The sequence below is a fragment of the Strix uralensis genome, chromosome 1 (assembly GCF_047716275.1).
Source record: "Strix uralensis isolate ZFMK-TIS-50842 chromosome 1, bStrUra1, whole genome shotgun sequence".
Taxonomy (NCBI): Eukaryota; Metazoa; Chordata; class Aves; order Strigiformes; family Strigidae; genus Strix; species Strix uralensis.
Genome location: NC_133972.1, coordinates 13,756,887 through 13,778,281, shown reverse-complemented (window position 1 = coordinate 13,778,281; position 21,395 = coordinate 13,756,887). Strand labels below are relative to the sequence as shown.

At 38.0% G+C, this 21,395-nt stretch overlaps 1 protein-coding gene across 1 annotated transcript in view; it reads right to left on the bottom strand.

The window, feature by feature from the left end:
• Positions 1 to 486: 486 nt before the first annotated feature.
• STK17A (serine/threonine kinase 17a) overlaps positions 487 to 21,395 on the bottom strand; it is a 28,710-nt gene continuing 7,801 nt past the window's right edge. The window contains exons 2-7 of the mRNA XM_074890491.1: positions 20,819 to 21,031; positions 13,550 to 13,694; positions 6,652 to 6,778; positions 5,862 to 5,910; positions 5,588 to 5,767; positions 487 to 4,756 (exon numbers count right to left, since the gene is read on the bottom strand). Coding sequence (XP_074746592.1) covers positions 4,423 to 4,756; positions 5,588 to 5,767; positions 5,862 to 5,910; positions 6,652 to 6,778; positions 13,550 to 13,694; positions 20,819 to 21,031 — 1,048 coding nt within the window. The 3' untranslated portion in view covers positions 487 to 4,422. The remainder of the gene's footprint in view (positions 4,757 to 5,587; positions 5,768 to 5,861; positions 5,911 to 6,651; positions 6,779 to 13,549; positions 13,695 to 20,818; positions 21,032 to 21,395) is intronic.

Here is a 21,395-nt window from a genome sequence, read left to right as displayed (position 1 = left end):
CTGTATTGTGGAGATGTTTATAGTGCAAGGAGATTGCTTTAGAGTGGAAAAGATTGTTGGTGCATTTTAAATTTGCTGCACAAATTGAACAAACTTGTCGTTCAGAAAACTATCATTAATCGTGCTACATAGGTGTTGAGAAAAATAACTTTACAGAAATCCTTGGAGAAAAGCAAGGGCATTTGAAGAGGAGACTCCACCTAACATACCAGGACCCAGCCCCAGCAATATATTTCTATCTGGCTCTCAAAGCCAAGCATGCAGGTGTGCAGTCACCGACCACAGAAGAGTTGAAGTTGCTGTACTCCAGCTTTACTATTGATTCCAGTCATCATGCAGGCATCCTGCTCCCAGCCAACCAGCATAACTTCTGGAATTCTGTTTCAAATCAGTAATGCTGTCCTGAAGAAAGATTATGGTTTTTAGAAAAATTATTAGGTTTTAAAGTGTTTCCCAATGTGTGAAGAACAAAAGACCCAGCAGCTGTTCAGAAAACAAAATTTCATTTATTGTGAAGTTCCTGAAACAGTAAACACCTTATCAGAAGTACAATGAACTGGCACTATTTCTTTAAAACGTCAAACTGCCTTCCAGGAACAGCCCCTGGAATATTTAAGAGAGCTCTTAAGCCATGGAATAACTTGGTGCAAGGCCCACCTTCCTCCCTGTTCCCCGCCAGCACCACCAGTGGAGAACGGGCAGTTAATTTTTATTTGCATTTCCTACCTAACAGCTCTCAAGCTTCACCTGGCAGATTGCAAGCTGAAATTCACCCTTTTGTATTTACGGATCCTCACTTGAAAAATGTAAGAAATGAGACAAATCACCACACAAATTCAGCTTTGGATAGCAAAAGGAGTATTGTCTAGAACTTTTAGTTCAATGACTACAAAATCTATAGCCCCTTGCTTAAAGAGGTGAACATAGCAACGAGGAGACAAGGCTTTGCTTTCAACTAGGTGTTTGCTGTTTATTCCAACAACTGCAACAGATGCGTAGGCCTGGACACCCCCCACCTATAGATCTAGGTCCCACCTCTCCCTCAGAGTCACAGAGAGAACAGTTCTCCGGTGGTTGCTGACAACACCCACATTTCCATTCCTCTCAGCTTCCCGCTTTCAGGCGAGCGGCGGCCGCGCTCCCAGCGTTTGGCAGCAGGTGCCCAGCCGGAGAGTGGGGACAGAGTGTGCGTTGCCCACTGCAACCCAGGAGCAGATTCCTCCTCTGCAGCCACCCCCTTCCCCACAGACACCTTCAGGCATAAGCAGCTTTTTTTCCAGATGAACAGCGTATGTACATGCAGCCCTCTGCATTCACGGAGCTGCAGAAAATCAGCTCTTCTTCACAAGCTAGTGATTCGTTCCCAGTCTGAACGTGTTACTCCACCAGTAGCTAAGCCTCTCAAAAACATTAACCTCAATAGCCCCTTTCTGCAGCACGGGGTAAGAACAGCTCATTGACAGCTTTACCCACGCTTACAGCGGAACAGAAATCGCGTCAAGCGTGTGGGACTGGCTGATGGTCCCACAGTTAAACATTATAGAAAATTTTTCCTACTACAGGGCCAATCTAAGATGCCTTGTTTATAACTTACGCTATTAAACTGTCACAACTTTATACAAATTCTTAATGATGTTAGAAAACCACTGTACAAAACCACCTTAAGGCACAAAAAGTTAAACAGAAATGCAGCCCACTGGAAATCTCAAAGCAGCCAATTCAAGAGAAGCTGGCCTTGTAATAAGTACATTGTTCATTTATACATGTTAAGCTTCATTGTCATACATTAAAAACAGTAAATATAGGAGAAAACATATGCTGCTCAGCATCTACTCTTTTCGTTAGTACCAGTCCCCACCTGAGACATGACCTGTGGTTACAAATAGGAATTGAAACAGGTCAACGTCCCTCCAGTGATTTGCTCTGAGCAACCACGAGCTATGACACATTCGGGTATGCAGATCCGGCAGCGTTGGTTTGTAAGGGTGGGATGCGGGCACGCTTCCACCGCAGCGCTGTGCTCAGCTTTGTAAAAGCAAGGGAGTACAGACATGAAAAAAAGAAGTCAAAATGGCAGCGACAAACGCTGGGAGAAACTGTAATCTTGCGCAAAAGAATTTCGTAAGTTAATGTGCCCTCACCCAAGCAAAGTGTCTCGGGCACATGACCGAGCAGTGAAAGCAGGATGGCCACGAAGAGTACTGGCACGCCTAAAAAGCCCGGAACAGGTGAGCGGTGTAGGCAGGGTCAGCAGACAGGCAGCAACGCAGCCCCCAGGTAACACCACTACTCTGCTGGCCTAAAGGTTCTTGTTTAACTCATGGCCAGCCACAGCTACCCCAGAAGACCTCGCGTGGTGGCCTCTCGGGAGCCTGGAGGTTACTGTCCACAGAGGTGAAAACCAGCAGACTCCTTTCTCTGGAGTCTGAAAGACATCTCCACATTACAGTATAAACCACATCCACACTCAGTTACGAGTACTAGTGGACGTTTTCTTGTATGAAGGTCTCCAAGGAGTGGGAAGTTGTCCCACCTACATTAATATTCAATATGTAATTCCATAGGGGAAGAAGCCAAACAGAATGGTTTAATTTAGGTGCAATTTTTCTGATGTGGCTTTGAGTGAAGGCAACCAGACCACTGGCAATGAAGCCTTTTGGAAAAATTCTCACTGCTCCAATCAGTGTCACGCCGCTTTTGGTTCAGTTTTCTTCTTTCCTAGTGCTTTTTCTCCCACCCTTTCAGCAACGCTAATCAGATCACCCCAGTACTGCTTGTGTTATTAATAAGCCATTTACCTTTTGTGTGAAGGAGGAACTGTAATACTAGCACAGAGCACTGAACTCCTGCTCACTAAAGAACGTTCTCTCGACATTTGAAACTAGGAAAGTTTGTAGCAACATGGAAAAAAGGAAAAAGTAGCTTAAGAGTTTCTATTCATTGTTTTATAGCAAGAAAACTTTTGTCAGGGTTTATTATAAAGGAACAGCATAAGGAAACCAAATAAATAGTTGAATAGTTAACAGTATGCAATATAATAGTACTAAACTTCAATTACATAAAAATTAAACTTTGGAACAGCATCAATATGAAAGATTTCTTGGAAAACTAGGACTCAGTCTGAGATCCTCAGACCTATACATTGCAAAAACCAGTCAATTCTGATGCCCAGTTGGTCCCAGCTTTGTCCTCTGAGGGACCGTGTCCATTCAGAACTAAGACCCACCCACCCAGCTCCCCGGTCCCACTCTGCCCCATCACACACGTGCTGTTTTTCCAAGTGTCTAAGGGAGAGTGATGGGGAAGCGCGAGGTATGAGTTGTGCTTCATTGTTTCAGAGGAAGCAGCATCTTCTTCCTCATCGGATAGCTATATTGAACAAGGTTATGCAATTTAGCCTAAGGATGCTTCTTTCTTCCTTAAAGCAACGGTTAGAGGAACAGAAAGAAGGCAGAAATGACCTCATGCTCCCAGTAAAACCCCAGCCAGGTTCTGGGGGAGGTGGAACCAAGGGCTGATCTATCATTAGTTGGACAAACTGTCTGATCTAACGTGAAGTCAGTGGAAAGAACTTCAGTAGAGCTACATCAGAGCCTCTGTCCCTCTTTTTTCCAAACACTGTGCAGTCACCCTGAGCTGGACTCTATGAGCACATCTTGCCCAACACAGGAGGGGAAGGGAGCTGTGTCTGCTGGCTCTCAAGAGTGACCAAAGCAAATTCATCACCCTCTGGAGCAGGATTTTACTGTGCTCCCAAGTAAAGAAGTATCACCACTGTGATCTGGAATCATTCCCCAAAACAGATTTCTTCACCTGTGGGACATGTACATCTCTTCCTAGAGAAGCACATCTCACTGGGTGGCTACACACCAGATGAGTGTGAGTCTTTGACTTGATGTAAACAAAGAAATATTTACACACAGTAAAACTTTGAAATCTCTATGTCAAACCAGCTGATCAAATTCTCCTCTCATATAATTTTTAGATCAGTAGATAGTTCCACTGAAGTCGAGGGTGCTAAAAGGTGTTTGAGGAAAACCCAGCATTATATATTTGCATTAAATGCCGAAACATATCCTAAAATACTCCTCTTGACATCTGTCACTGATACACTTCCAATGTCAACTTCTCCAGAACACTGGAACAATTAACAAAAACTCTGCTATCAAGCAACAAAAAACCAAATAAAAATTACAAACAAAAATAAGCTCTTTATCTTTGTTAAATTCCTGTCAGCCACTTGAAATCTTGTTTATCTGTTCCATGAAATTAAAAATTTGGCACATTTCTCCTTGGATGCCACTTACCAACATTTTCTTTTATCTAGAACGTATATTGCATATCAGAAATTCACTTGGCTAGGATATTTTTGTTTAGTAGAAAACACTGCCTTCCAGTTACAGCTAAGAAGCTCCACACAGTTCAGTAAATGAATTCTCCTGGTATTTCTTGCAGTAATGGTTCCTCAAATTTAAATCGTTTGGAAATGGCTTTCTGCTCAGTTACTTTTTCTTTTTCTGACTGCCTACATTGTCCCAGTGTATATGAAGCCACTACAATTAGTTCTTCTGTCACTATTGATTCTTCTTCTTCAGTCTTCTCAGCATCTACTGATTTTTCGGAGGCAGAATCTGCATCTTTCTGGGCGACATCACTGGTCTCCCCTCCTGTACTCTTATTCCAGGCCCTGCAAGCAGGATTATCGCTTTGTTCTAACCACGGATGTTGAAGACATTCTTCAGCCGTTGCCCGGTCCCTGCAGAGGAAGGAAAGCGTCAAAATAAATGTCCAAATGAATTTGAAATCCAGTACCTTGCAGGAGAGATCCATGCAAATTATTCCAAGGATGTGACTGTATTAAAGACAGATTTACAGAATCTGGAAAAAAAAAAGTGCTGATAGCTATCTGTTACCAAAAAGGACCAACAGAAGCCCAAGGAGATGAACTGCTAACATTTAAAATAAAGGAGTTCATAGATCCTTAAATAGCAGTTTATGCTCGCATGTTGCCAACCAACTTTCAAAGTTTATACAGATTCTTTTATATACAAATATAGGAAAATTATCCAGTCCTTACATTCTTAAAGTATTCCCACAGACAAGCCGTAGGCAATTTCAAAAGCTGACATTCCCCATGAAGAACCGGTGAAGTTCCACAAAAAAACATCTCTTCTGAAACCTGGAATTTCCAGTTTGCTGCCCGTTGAGCAAAACATGCTAACGAACCAGAAAAAGAGTAAGGTACTCTACCAACTCATCAAAACCAAAAGGCTCAAAGCACAGTTCATTTAAAAGATATCAGCAAACCTGCAAGGAAAGTCAGTACACTGTACCACGTGCTACACTTCACATACAGTTTTCTGAAATCAATTAGAGTTTTAATTACTAACACTTGGGACACATTCAGAATATGCACGTTTGGAGGGAAATGGAAGAATTCTCTTTTCATATACATAAAGGTAATAGCACAACAAAATATGAATATTCAAAGTTCCCTTATACTTTAAAAATGAAAATGCCACACTTGGTACATTCAAAAAGAATCCAGCCTGACGTATTAGCACCTACAATTGTGTATTTTACTTACTCAGGTTTCTTAACCAGCAGAGTTTTGATGAAATCCACAGCAGACTCTGATATGAGGTCAAAGTCTTCTCCAGAGTAACTTACGTTCATTTGAGATATATTTAAGAATGTTTCTTGTTTATCATCCCCTAAGAAGGGCGATATCCCTGTTAGCATAACATATGCCAGTACTCCAATGCTCCTAAATTAAAAGTAAAAAAACAGAAAAGCAGTTTTTTAGTTTGGTACAGTTTTGTTTGTTTGTTTGTTTTAATAAAAAAACCTTTTCAACTTACCACATGTCGGTTGCTGTACTGATTGGGTCATAACTCAGAATTTCAGGAGCTATTCAGGGGAAAAAAAACAAGGGTTTTTGTCACATGCAGACATTATATTGTAGTTATATAGCACAATAATGGGCATGTGGTAAAATTTAAGATAAGCCATTTGAAGCATGACAGTCTTTTGAAATCAAGATATTTCTATTCAAGTTATTTAAGTGATTATTATCATTGATTGGTTTTAAGTAAACGAAAAAAGTTAAAAATTGTTTTCCCTTTATTGTCATCTTCAGAAGCCAGGCCAGTCTCCTTTGCAATTAAGGAAGCTGCATACAAATTTCTTATGGAAAAATCAGAAATATCCAACATTCCATATTCCAGCACTGAAATCCATACCCATAAAGATATACCATACAACTTAAAGATATTTTCAAGTACATTTTCAAGGCTTCAAGTACAGTTTCTTTAAAAAATAAAATGGATACAAACCTCCACAGGCTAAAATATTATATTCAGAGACTGAATATGTAATTTTTAACTTTTAATCCAAGTAATACTTGTTATCACTGCTGGTAAGAATCGTCTAAAGCGAGTACTCATCGTCAACGCAAGCACACAATCACCGCTCATTAGACCCGCAAGGCTTGCCAGTTCTACCGTGGACAGCAGGACCACGTCCAAGGAATAACCTCATCTTTTGACACAGTAGCTACACAGCCAGTCCAGCATTCACCAAATTGAGGGAGTTTCTCTTTTCACTCCCCAAAAGCCTGACCTATCCATCACTCCTATAGCAACAACTTACCTACATATTCTGGAGTTCCCATAATTTCTCTCAGTTCTTCACTGCTCTTCATTATCCTGGAAAGGCCAAAATCTACTATCTTAATGTCTCCCAGAGGAGACTTACTGGTTAGTAGAATATTTTGGGGCTGAAAAACAAAAGGAGACTACTTTCAGGATCACCCAGATCTAATGTCTGTGACACCACATTGCATAAGTATTTTAGATCGTGAGTAGCAATAACGCATTCCCTAACAAGTGCGATACCAGCATCATTTCATTTATTTATTTCCCCCGAAGGTGAACTTGAAGAGACACGTATGCTAAAAGGAGTGGCAGGATTTTCTGTTTATAACTGAGAATCAAACATCTACCTTTATTAGTTTAGAGCACATACAAAACACAGGCCAATAGCTATCGTTTAACAATAGCATATAAATACCTCCACATTTGTACCTTTAGTCCTTCATATCACCTTTTTAATTCCCCTCTCCTCCTTGCTTCCTTCCAATAGATGGTGTAAAATACCTGCTGTTGAAGGGTGTCCAAAAATACCCAATCATTTTAAAAAGCCTGAACACATAAAACTGTTTTGACTACACCTGCTTAAAGTAAGCCTGTTGCAACTGACCTCAATCTTGTTCAAAGTACAAACAATTGTATTACAGAACACTAACTGAAGAACAGTTTAAAAAAATACAGCAGCCTGAAAAACAGGTTTTTAAGAGCATCACCTTTGGATAAACTTGTTTGCTCTGACGTCACTAGATCTTGGCTGTCATCCTTTAAAGCAACTTTGTGGTCATTAAGAAGTTCCTTACCATCTATTTCAAGTGCTAGCTCAGTCAAAAAAAATAATCTGAGAACTAACTTTAGACAACAGGGTTTAGAGATTTTTTGCAACTGCAGTATGTCCTTGCCAAAAAAACGTGTGACCCTCCCTGCCCCCAGGCCAGCGATCACACTCGGTTCTATCACTAACCCCTCCAAATGGTACCACTGACAGTGTCCACTGACAGTTGACACCGCGTTCGTACTTCTGGTGAGCACAAGTGCCATGAAAGCGAAGAAGCCTTTCTTATTGGGAACCTGGATCGTGCATCAGGGGTGGCTGAAGAGGGAGGAGGGCAAACAAGTAAGAACACCAAAGCTACCGCTGACTGATAATCCAACTGGATTAACACCAACATTTGTACTTTTTCGCTAATCACCGAGCCGTTCGCTCCTCATCCCGTGGTCAGTCATGAAGGCATGCTTTCACATGAATAGCCTTGCTTTTGAACACAGAAAAAAACCTCTGCAAGAACATTTTAAAATCTGTGGGCCAGTTCTCCTTGCTGCAAGACTTAATATTTAAGTCAAGTTCTTTCACTCCCACAAAGTTAAACCATGCCATTTCAAACTAACTCCATGATGTTGTCAATCTATTTTCTGTTTGTAAATCTATGTATTAAGAACATCTTTTTTTTTTTTTCTTCCCCTAACAAACTGGAATCTGGTGGCCGTACAAAGGCTTTTTGGAGCTGCACATTACCATATGCTTTATAGTTCACATTCGTTATTCTGTATTTGTATTAGAAAAGCAAACATCCAAAAAAGCTGACCATGCCTCCCTAATTAGCCTCTCAGATGTTCTTCCCAGTGGGAAATTTGGTTACTTTCTGAAGAGGCAAATAGAAAGCATGAGAAAAGCATTTGTTCTCTATATTTAAACGAGGAAATGTTTTTAATGGAAATGTTTCGTGAAACTCTTAAGCCCTGTTTTATAACATTTTAGTAGATAATATAGTCACCAGAAGTTTTTATTGTCTTTTTAAAAAACAATCTTACTACTCAAAACACACCTATGCAGAAAACCCCCGTCTACAGTATGAATTGAGTCATCACCTAAATCAATTCATAATGAAATACCAGTTGTTTTCTTCTTTTAAGGAATCATTATGGGGTTCATGTGAAATGACAGTCTAAACACCAGCATGAAACCTTAAAGAAGCCATAGCTTTGAACTTGACCATAGTTCTCAGCTCAACACAATTACTCTAAAATTTTAAGAGAAGGAAGATCATTTTCCCACATCTGTAATGCTGTTTCTGTTCTGGTTTTCCTCTGCTATAACACATCTAGGTTTGCCTAATGCTGGTTAGCTCACGAAGGCAGGAGGGATGCAGGCCAGAAGCTCTCCTAGTAGCCATTCCAAAAAGGGCCTTTCGCTCTTACTGTCAAGCAGTAATGAAACGGCTGATGAATACTGTCAAAACATCATTTAAAACCTCCCCCTCCACTGCAGTAAGGCTTAAAGGTTCAAATTTATATCCTCTATGTTGTTCACAGTACAAAAACATAAAAAACATCCTTGGCTAAATGGGCAGTCTGAATGGATGCACTTTACTCCAAGATTGGTATGTGCACAGAAACCACATGACGTGGCCACACGAGTCCAGCCCAGTGCCATAGATAGGACGGCCAGAAACAGGTACCTTGGGAAAGATTATAAAAACAGGACACAAGGTTGTAGGTTCCAGGTGTACTGTCAACCACCACAAAATTGGGCTTTCAGAATTTGATATGTTGGTCATACCTGTATCATCATGCTAGAGTAATAGCAGCAAAATGCATCATTTATCATTGCAAATATTATCCAGTCTTACATCTTTCACTTAAATGGGACTAAACTACTGTCACATGAAGAACATAGCTTTCTTAACACTATGCAAAGGCCAAACTAAGGCAACAGATACAAAGATCTGGTCTCATCTGGAAACTTATTCTGCAAGTCAGGCAAATTGTAATAAGTGTACTTAGTAAAATAGGATACCCTTCAACCCTACCTTGCCAGCAGGTTCTGGAATCTTGTAAACTGACTATATAATGGCAGAATCCATACATTGCAAATTTGCCACTGTTCCAGAAGTTTCTGTGAGCCTCTGGCCCTAATATTTCTTATATCTTTACTTGGTTTCAAGAGGAGTATGGCTAAGGACACATAATAAAGGTCATGTTTTTAAACTAATCAATGCCTCACCTTAACCTGCAACATTAATGAAGTTCGGTATCTAATTTTATAATACTGTAAAAAACCACAGATCCCTAGACAAAAAGACAGGAATTATCCAAGGAATAATGGGCAGAAACAGGAAAAACAGACTAGCTGGAATACCCCAGCTACATTATGTTTGCAGATACTAAACTAGGCTGATTGGTCTGCCCTAAAAAAAGTTAAAGGACTCCCGTATCTTTAGGCAATTGAAATGTAAGAGCAGAGTTTGCTTCGGGGTTTTTTGGTCAATGTGTACAAGTGGAAAAAAATGTAACAGTCACTAAAAGAGAAGACATATTAGATTGGCATCACACTTTATTCCCCAAAACAAGCAATGCAAGTCTCAAATTTAGAAATAAGACTATTATCAAAACAGGTTCCGTAGAGCCTGGATACTCTATACCTGCCTATTAACAATCAGCTTTGCTCCAATTGCTATAAAGGTTTGAACTCCAGATTAAACTTGTTCTTTTGCCTTGAAAACTTGGTATTTTAATTTTTAACTCTTTTCTTAGTTTCCTGGATGCTCCTTTACACAAGAAATACTACACTTCTACTTATAGTACACTTCTGCGTAATAAACATTCCACCTGAATCCACCTGGAAAACTCGGTTGAGAAAATTAATCTGCAATGTTCTTGTAACAGGCCACTTCTTTGAATAGCGTTAGTTTGCTTTCTGAATATTGGTGTGAAATGACACCCAAACCAATTTCAAACAATGATTTCGCTAGTTGTCCTCAGTGAACACAACATCTTGAAAACAATACAGAAGGAGGAAGGGAAAAGCTGTCTGTTGGATAACCAGAGTAATATATATTATAGGAGAGTGCCGCCTGGAGCAGTCATTGTCCCAGACCCCAGGGCTACGTAAGGCTCTTTACCTATCTCCTCTATAGACAAGAGGCAGCTAGTCCTTCCTCAACCCCCACACCTTTTTAAATTCCCTTCCATTCCCAACTACTTTAAGCTTTTACCAAACACCAATTCAAGATCAAGTCAAACAGCAAATGAAAACACAGAGAAAGGAGTCTTCCCTTACTCTGCAGCTTTTATGCACCATTAAGAGGAGATGAAAGACTCCTGACTATACGCACACCCTGCAAATTAAATAGCATCAACACAATACTGTCAAGCAATACTTAATTTGCGCTCAGTAGCATTATATTTGCTCTTTCTCCAAGTCAAAACTGGACTACTTGATTGTATTTTGCTATTAAAACCAAGCCACTTTTTAATCAACTTTCAAGGAGAACCATGCCTTCTGAAAGAAATTATCAGGTGGCAACCTTGATCAAAATACCCCATTTTTTTCTGCACAGTTTAGTCTTGTAGGAAAAATCCTGCATCTGTTAAGGGGGCAGGCAGAGGCTAAAGTGAGCTAGCTGTCAGTGTCACAGATCTGGTTGATTGGATTTATAATGTAGAACTACAACAAGAAGCTGACAATCACACATACTGACAACCATATTTGGACTTAAAATACTTCTGGGCATAGAGCCCGACTTCTTTGAAGGTGCAACATATGGAGAACTGGATGAACCTTTCCAAAGGTATTCGTACCAGACAAATGAAAGGGAAACCTTTAGAGACCCACAGGTGAAATGAATAGCACAAGGAAAAACATTTTAGCAAGAATTTGTACACTTTTTGATAGTGGCAAACACGTTGCTTAACAGCAGTACACTTTGCACAAGTCTTCCACATGTCACCCCAGAAAACTAAGTAAGTAGTAAATTCCATGGTGTTGTAAGCCACTAGGTAAAGCAGCATGAGCCATAATAGAACAGAAGTTAATTTATAACAGAATATATAATAATTTATAACAGAAGTTATATTACAGCCATAATATAGTAACACAACAGAAGATGGTTTGAGCCCAGCGGGTTAATAAACATGCAGCCAAAACCAGCACCCAGCTTCAATTTTTGAGTTCCTTGAAAAATGGGCCTTTTTTAGTCTTGCAAGGCATTATGGGTCAATCAATCTTTGCAAGTCACAGTTTTTAACCCTACAGTTTTCATCTTCTTTATTTGCCAATATTCTGAAGAATTCCCTAAACCTTATTTTGCAAAAGAGTGATAGTCTTATATAATAGTCTTATATATCATGAAGGTAATCACACTGCAATTAGGACTCCTATTAAGATCCACTTTTCAAAAACACATTGCATACTGCAGTAACATATAAACATATTCAACTTGAACACTAGACAATTTACTCTGCTAATTAACTTTTATAAGCCCTCAAAGCAATGCTGGATCTTTCAGTGAGAACTGGATATGCTCAATTTTATAACATAAGTTTTCCAATCAGTTGGAAAGTTTTTAAGTAGGGTTTTTCTCAACTTTGAAAAAGCTACCTGTCTGCAAGCTGTAATCGACACTACAGTCTACTTCTGCCGTTAAGTACTATAGTCAAATAAAGCACAACGTGTTTCTGACTACAGATGCCCAGCTGACAGTGCTAAGGAACACCACAGCTTTAACTACAAACATGTATGAATATATACTGTCCACAAAAGACATGTTTTAATTTTACACACTTTGCTTCAAGGAAATTCAATGGCCGACCATAGTAGACACTGAGTATCTTGTATAAGCGTAGTGGAACTTTAAGGAATTTAACTGCTCATTTTCAGTCCTTCTGAACACTTATTCTCACATCCCTTGCTAAAAAATTTCCATTAATTATTTTAGCGCAATTATTAATATTCTATGTGTATGACTAAATCAATGGGCTACACAAAGTTTTAAAGGATTCCACAGATAATTTGAATAAATGGTTGGAAAACCAGGCAGGTGACATATTTGTGTGCAAATATTACTCATCATCTGCTTTAGCTGATGAATGGTTCATGATGTGCTAGGTTATTTAAGTACGTACAGCTTGATACTGGAATCTACTAGTAGCTTTGTAATACTGCCAAAATGCAATTAAGTATAAGTAAGGATCTCAGCAACAGAACAAACATGCAGCAGCTTACTGCATACTTAGCAAATACAGGAATTGGACACGCAAAAAGAATTTGAAAATTTTAATGCAAGATACTTTTTATACTGCCTTGCTTAGTAATAAAAGTAATTCAACCTCAAAAATCAGATAAAAATTGCATTTCCCATACGAGTGTATGGGTGGAAGCTAAAGAGAATTACCTACAGCTCGCTGCCCATGGGAGTGGATAGTTTTCTGGATCCCTGTTACAACTCTCTTCTTAACCATAAGCAATACTCTGGATTTTGTATGATGGCAACTGTACTCTTCTCTTGATTTGGGTCAAAACTATTTTTCAGTGAGAAAAAAATATTTACTCCAGTAAATCATGACAATTTACGTACCAATAGGGTGTTGGCCAACTGTTTGGCAGCAAATGACAAACATTTAAATTAAGTTTTACGGTAATTTACCAAAAAAAGTGTTATAAATGTATTTAACATATTAATATAGTGTTTACTAGTCCTGTATGAACTCTTCATTCTGAAACATCACACTTTGTACTAGCAGTGTCTCTGCCATCCTTCTGCTTCATTAAAGCTCCAGTCAATACAAAACCCAAACCTATTTTCCAGTGGCCATATAATACCCAGATATTTTTATTGCACTTTAAGATGAGTCATGTCATTTGCGATTTTAAGGTGCAATGCAAATCCACTTTTGAAGTCACTACATTTCCCTTAATCAGATGGAGTTTACATTTGACATAATCATAGAAACTCCACAAAAGGCTTGCAACCCTGGTGCCTACTGCATCCCAAAGGTTGAATTTTACTGTTTGAAGAATAACTAGATAAAAATTGTGTTGATTACAAATTAGCGTATGTCATGTGCCAACAAGAAAGTTAGCAGATAAGAAATTAATAAGAAAAATACAGTAACAATCTTACCTTTAAGTCAAGATGAACCACGTTGTTTCTGTGCAAGAATGAAACGCCTTCTAAGATCTGCTTCATAAGTCGTTTAACATCTTTTTCTTTGAAGGCTTCCTCTCTTTCAGCCACACACTGGTCAAAGATTTCACCTCCAGCAGCACTATGGAACAATATGGATTTTATTATTTCAAAGACTAAGTTACAGCACTCATTTTGTTCCACTTGCACTATTTTATTTAGCATAAGCAATATCAGCTAGGCAGTAGCATCCAATAGTGGTATTTTCAGTTATTAAACATTTGGCAAGCTTTGACAGCCTAGGAAGACTTCTCTGCAGTACAGTAGCTTTGGAGAGAAGCAAAGATCTTAGTCATTTAGGTTAGAGAATATGAATGCTACAGAAATTTTGGGGACTATTTTGGCGACACTACTGACTATGCTTTAAGATGAATGCCACATTTGTTTAAGAGCAGTGATTAAATAAAAGATGTGCCTTTTGCCATTCCTACCTGGAAATCTGGCCAAGGTAAGTCTTTGGAAACACAAAGCAAAACAGCTCCACCCCCAATCCTCCTCAAAACACTTTGCATATACTCTAAAGACTAAATGTAAAGTCTATAATTGCATTGTTTGTGAAGTCTCTGGTATACAGGAATGCATTAAGTTTCTAAATGACTTTCATCTAAAAATACTTTTGAAAATTTTAGCTCTCAGCTTGCTTCCTTATCTTTTGTTTATATATGTTTAAATAAATAACAGAGTAACAAAAAAGGTAAAACTAACTAGAGATGAATGAAAGTTTTTAAAGTACTCTGAAGCCACATGCAGTTCCATTTCTGTATAGAAATGACTCCAGAGAACTAAAATTGTTTTACAACATAACCACGTAGCATCGCAGAGCAGAGGCTCCATTTTAAAACAAGAATGGGCATAAGAACATTAGAATGGGGCCATTTTTCATACGGATTGTTGAATTACTACTATGAAATCAGCACATACACACTTTGTTCTGCATGAAATTCTAGAATCATCCCTTAGTGAAAGATGGCAAAACCCCTGAGGACAGCATCTTCTCCGGTTACCCCAAACTGTGACAAGCCAAACATGACTTTGCACAAGCATTAATCTTTATTGATGCATAGCCATCTATTCTGCCTTTGCTTGCTCTTTTCTAATAAATTACATTACTTAGGGAATTCAGAAGACAGAGAGGCATATTCAACATGAATAACAGCAAATGAGTTTTACAAAAATGGTGTATTTGGATTATGTACTCCTGGAAAAAGAACACTTAAGTATACTCAAATTTTCATTTTGCCTATACTAACTTTGCTCCTACAGTCCTAGGGGCTTAAAATGCTGCATGGTTTGTAAAACACTTTGTCTTCCCAGATAGTGTCATTGTATTATTTAAAACTCTCCCTGCAGATTGTCTTACAAGAAGAAAGAATTTAAAAGAGGGTTACACCTTAACTTTTTCTAAAGAATTTTCTATCTCTGTTCTATACGCTGGCTAACTGGTATAGCAGTACAATTTGATTTAACTAAGATTTCCTTTTAAAAAAGAAAAGTCCATCAAATAATTATTTTTATTCATCCTGTATCAAAGATGATAGAGCTCAAGAATAAAATGAGGTTTTCATCACAGGAGTATTAATACTTTAATTCCTCTAGAAAAATTGCACAGGCCTGACACTATCACATCTTTTTTCAGCACATTTTTATTTAATTCAAAGAAAAAGTAGTATTTCAGCTTTGAATAGGATACAGATATTAATGACATTTTAAAAATGGACACAGGCTAGTGCATTCTAATATTCTAAACCAAATTCCTTTAAAAAGCAACACCAATTGGGTCTTCAAGATAGGGATAGAAAAACACTACTGTAATCAATACATTAACTTTCTGCTTTAAGAATGCCATAATATGTTACTTGGAAGAATGATTTAATTCCTTGTAGCAGTGAATGACAATGCACATACAGTGATAAGATCCACTACCAGAATTGCTAACATGATGTGTTTTACAGCAACAACCCCAGGATTTTGCTGGTATAGCTCTGCCAATTAAAATAAGCAAAGCAATACTTCTGCTATTTAATTCTGTGAAATAGGATTTATACCCCAAAACTGTTGTCAACCAGGGATCACACTTTATTTTTAACAGACCCAGCTGAAAAATCAAAGGGGGGGGCCTTATAAAGCCTTGTTTTGCTATATGTCTACTTGGTAGACATCTGTTACAATTAACACTAATAAACAAATTAACACTGAAGTAGGCACCAAGCTAAAATGTAAGCTACCTAGAATTTTAATACTCCAGTTAAAGAACTTTGAATTAAATGTGGTAAAAGTCAAGGCAATAGAAGTTGAAGCAGACAACATCCCATCACTGGAGGAGACAGCACTGCCATACCAGAGTAGAAAACCTTTGATCCAGAATTTTTTTTTTTTTTTAAAAGGTATTTAAGTACCTCCCAGCACTTCTGGAGATGCCTAGGTTCACCAGCATTTTTAAGAGTGAGACAAGCAAACACAGCCCTTACACCTGCACACCCACTTCATGACTTATGAAACCTAGCCATTCCCAGCTACCATAGACAAATATACTCAGCTTTACAAAAAAGTTTCACATGGAAAGCTGGTTTCTCATGCAATGTTGCATTTTTTGATCAACTTTGGTATTCAGGATGCAGATAAAACAACTTCTTCCAGACAATACCTTCTATCCCAAAATTGCCACATTCAAACAAGAAAGTAGCAACTCTTTACACCAACACAGGGAAATTTGTTATTGCAAGACTGTTTCGTGTATTGTTGCTGGGGAGTGAGCTTAATTGATTCCCTTAAGCAAAACAGTCAGTTAGCTGTGAGCCAACCCAGTCACAAGTGGTTGGAAGTACAATGTCAAAATGAATTCCAAAAAGATTCTCCTGCACACCTGTGCCAAGTTTTGCCAAGCTCCTTAACAATACTTTTGACTCAGTTATTTTCCCTAGGTAGAGTTCACAGGAAAAATTAAGCAAAACACAGAAGGGATTAAAATACCTGCTAGGAAAGTATTATGGGCATGTCATTGCTATGATTTCTGTATACATGCAGACCATGAGTTCTCCAGTGTTTATAACATTTACCCATTTTGCCTTTAAGAAAACATTTCCCATTAAGTTGTAGCTTTTCTAATGCACATTATGAAATAACGACTTTGCAAACCACTGGGCACCCCCACAGAAAATGTTCCTAGGGAATAAAAGCAAAGAATAGTCCTCAGGACAAGAAAGTCTTTAGGAAAACAAGCCACCTTAATCTAAATAAAAAAAAAAAAAGGACATGGAAATATTTAAGAGCACAACATTTTGAAATCCAGTGTTACTTAGAATGTATTATTTCTCTAGTACACACTCCCTTAGCTAGGTGTACAAAAACCATGAGACACAAGAATTCTTTCCAAAAGCTACAGCAATCAGAATTCTTCTGCCATTTTATGAAAATACTGTTGTGCTATTAACCTCTCTATAGTTTCAAGTGAAATCCAACTGCTCCTCATCAATGAAAAGCATGCTAACATTTCTTTACTGCTTATCAGCATAAACAAGCTAAAAGTCATTTGGAAGTCTGGAACGTTAGTCTTTGTTACAATTATGTTGACTTTAAATTCAATGGAGACTGCTTATCTTCCCTGAAACATATCTTAACAATGCACTGTGCACAATTCAGCATCCTACTTCTTTCAAGTGCACTTATAATACACTAACGCAGTCCTTCAGCATATCATTAGAAAAAGATTGAACAAATCTGTTTCAGTGTATATGAAAAAATTAAACATTCCCCCAGCTTTAATGGATCAGACACTTAGTCAGTCTTCTGAAAGACTCAGAAGTACAAATCCTCAGAGTACAGATATGTAGATAACAAGTTTCTAAGAATACATCCGATTTCAAATGCTGAGCAAGACCATATACCGTCTGCAAGGGCCAAAAATTTACCTCCTGGATCTTATGCTCTGTCCAGAGCTTTTCTTGGAAGGGTTATCTTTGGAAGATAAATGGAAATTCATCTGCTTTCTGTACAGAGCTTGTATTACAAGAAGATCACACCAAGGTGCTTGCAACACTATCAAAGCTTCATATTCACTACTGCTGACAGTCCTACCCTCCTTTCCTTGGCTAGGCATACCATTCGATAGTGAGCAAGCAAATTTACTGAGAATTTTTCCAGTGTAAGGCTACCATGACATACCAATGTCCCCAAAGCCTGAGAAAACTGTAAATCCATATCTCATGAGAAGGCGTGTGGAAAGAGAAGCATCCAAATGCATTAAGTTCTAGATACTGTTCTTCTTGGTTCTCAGCCAAATGCCTTTTTCTTTTTTTTTGCCTTAACCTTTCCAATCAGGCAGCCAAAGAGCTGACTGAAATGCAAACAAAAGGTAACTAACACCATTTGAGAAGTTCTCCCCTAAAACTTTTTGAAGGGCTCTAGTCTCGATTTGACACTGCTGTCTAGAACAACTTTGCTAATTACTCCAATAGGCTAGATGCAAACATTGGAGTAGGAGAGTTATTTCTGATTACAGCGGTTTTGCTTCAAGTTCTATCTGTTTAATCCCATGCCAAATGAATCATTTCCTGCCAGCAGGCTCTTACTTTAACCAGTCACACTTCCAGCAAGTAGGACAATAAGTAATGTCCAAGACATTTACAAGTAGTAACATTATCGAGGTCCAAATAACTATAGGTGTAAAAAGCACTTCATCCAGCATATCAAATAAACCCTGACTATGTCTTTGAGATGATAAAGACAACTTTTTTCCTTTTTAAAGCAAGCATAACAGAAGTCTACTGTATCTATAGAAGACCCTGGCAGGTCATTACTCAGTTCAGAAACTCTTCACAAAAAAATACTTAATGGCTTAGATTTTGAATTTACACATACAGGTTTCTGTAATATCCGACCCACTAATATCATCTATCCCTTCCACAGATGTATAACATAAGATGATGAACACTTAAACAAAAAACACTTAGAAAAACCCCACCAGTTCCTAAGCACCAGATGCTCTGTTGCTGGCTCTTTCAAAATAAATTGGAAAAAGCCAAGGAGGTTGCATACAAATATTGAACCCAAAAGTTATCAAATTTGCTTTTTCCTTTTATATCTGGCATGTCAGGTTTCCCAGACTGTATCTCTGCCTTTTCCAGTAAAAGTCCAGTTTTCTTTTTCATTCATTCCATTTTCACTGAAATATAGAAACATGAGTGATCCACAGATTAAGTTCAGGCTTTACATACTACTGCTTCAACTCCTACTTAAATCCTCTGATCGAGGTCTTGTGACAACAAACAAGTGAGAGACTATTGTCAGGGTGGATGCAGACAGCCACCAATTTGCTATCCTACAGCTGAAGCCAACACTGTAATGCCTCATTGCTTCCCATTGCTCAGAACTTAATATTAACAGTTAGTGGCCAATTTTAAGTTTGTTTTCTGTCAAAAATTGGTCCTGCTTCAAGGGCAACACTCCACGTAACATTAATATTTCTCTTCATAAGGCAAAGCACTGGTGTCCCCCTCACCCCTTATGACAGATTCAACATCAAGAGAAGAATCTTTAAAACCATGGGAGATAAAGTTAGTGGCCAACAATTAAGTATTTGTTTTTCTCCTTCCCAAGATAAAGATCTGCCACGCAGGCCATCAAGCTTAATAGAAACTGAAATGCCCTAGAGAAGCTTGCAGTCTAGATATGTTCTTTAATCCTCTGCATTGAGAATGTCAGAAATTTACTAACATTCATACCTGGTTTGTTGCAACATGTCTCTGGAACATGCTGACATTAAAGAAGCATCCAGACATATTTGCTGAAGTCAGGGAAAGGCTGTTTTTGTAAATTAGAACTCTAACACACAGCTATTTATCTGAAACAAGGTATGACTGTTTGATGCATATAAAAACAATAATGTTGCTAATTACTGAACAACCTGGTGACTACTGAACAACTTAGTTAATACTTTGGATTAAAAATGTTTTGCAATTGTAAGAGCTCTAAAAGAAACTAGCATTTTTGCATTAAAATTATCTCAAAACCCATTGCTCCTATCAGGCTTCAGATTCTACTGCTTGTGTTCTATCCCTACAAGATCCAGAAACTTAAACTGTATTCTAGCTAGAGCTGTGCTCCTAACGTTTAAAGCATGTATTCATGACTCTCCAATAACAGCAGTTAAAACTCCAGAAGCTCTGTCACACCTTTGCATTATAACAGATACTTGAATATTCCATAAAGGCACAGCGAAGATGACAAAACATATTTTAGAAGGAAGTTTGCCTTAGCAGACATGGTCTCATTCCATTTCACTGCACTTTAAAGATACAGTTTCTTTTGAATTCTAAACAAGATCAGATAGGGACACAAGATTTCTCACAGTTTCTTTTTGTTATCAAGCAAGAAAAGAGCTGTACAAGCTAGATTTATCTTAGCAGACAGGTTAAGTCACTTCTGAACTATCAAGGCTCACGGCTCCTCTCCTGGTTATTTAAAATCCATAGAGCTTGACCAGGATCTTGAGTTCAATAGCAACAAGCATTTGGCTGTCTCTTGAAACCTAGATATCAAATATCTAAGCCACTGGTGCATTAGATGAACAGTCACAACAGCTGCAGCAATACCCATCTGGACAAACCCAAGGGGGAAAAACCACACAGACAACTGTACAGTCACAAGTTAAACGTCATTGGAAAGAAACTATTCCAGGTCTGAATTCCCCTACTCTTTCTTTCCTCAAAAGAATGATTTAGAGAGCTTTTCATTGCAGATCATAAGGGTCTTTCATAGTTTCTTTTTAACAATGACATTGCTTTCAATACCTTTTTCCAAAATCAGTAAAAACCCCCAGATTTCACCCAATCTTTGTCACTGTCAACGAAATAAACTTCAGATTTTGAACAGATACTCATCACTTCTTTCCTCTTCCTCTTTTACAAGTAGGGAGTGTACACAGTTCATATTTCACTAAAGATTTTTTTTTAACTACATGAATTATAGTTCAGCTTTGAAAGATATTACATAATTGGAGAAATTTATTATAATCTGCCGTAGTTACAAGACTGCATATAACTTCTTGTAATACTGATTTTCTCAGCAATTCTTTCTGAACTCAAGCAAGCGTAACAGGCAAGCAATAAAATCTTTTCACATTAGTCATACTGATACACAGTATTTCTACATTACTAGTTTTAAGCAAATACTGCAGAAGGTTATTCAGGAATTATTATGAGTACTTACTATTCCAGAACTAAAATCATCTCTGTTGCAGTTTCATAAACTTCATGCAAGTTAACAACCCAAAGGTTGCATTGTGCCAGCTCAAGGACTGCAATTTCGTGGATTATTTCCATCCGACAATCTTGGCCCTTTCTTCTTTTTCTCATGAATTTTGCTGCAAACTCTCTTTCAGTGTCTTTCTGGATACACTTCTTCACCACTGCAAATTTTCCCCTGAAATTAAAGAAGAATTTAAAGTTAAAATTGAATCCCTTACTGATAACTTTAGTATTGCCCTTATAACTTAACATTTAAGGAAACTTGAACTAAATCGCTATTAATCGATACATTTCAAATATGTTCTAAATTTAAGATGCCTTGCAGAGCGATAATCCCTACACTTAAAAGTTAGGAACACCACAACCCAGAATGTAATTTAATCTCCATAAAAAATAAGGAATTAAAAAACCCTATCAATTCAAGGAACCTGGATTTCAAAAATACAGAATAAACAAGTTGTGCTAGTTCACAAGATTAAGTTATCCTCAAACCTTTCATTAAAAAAGCTGACAAAAACAGAGTGTACAAACAGGCAATT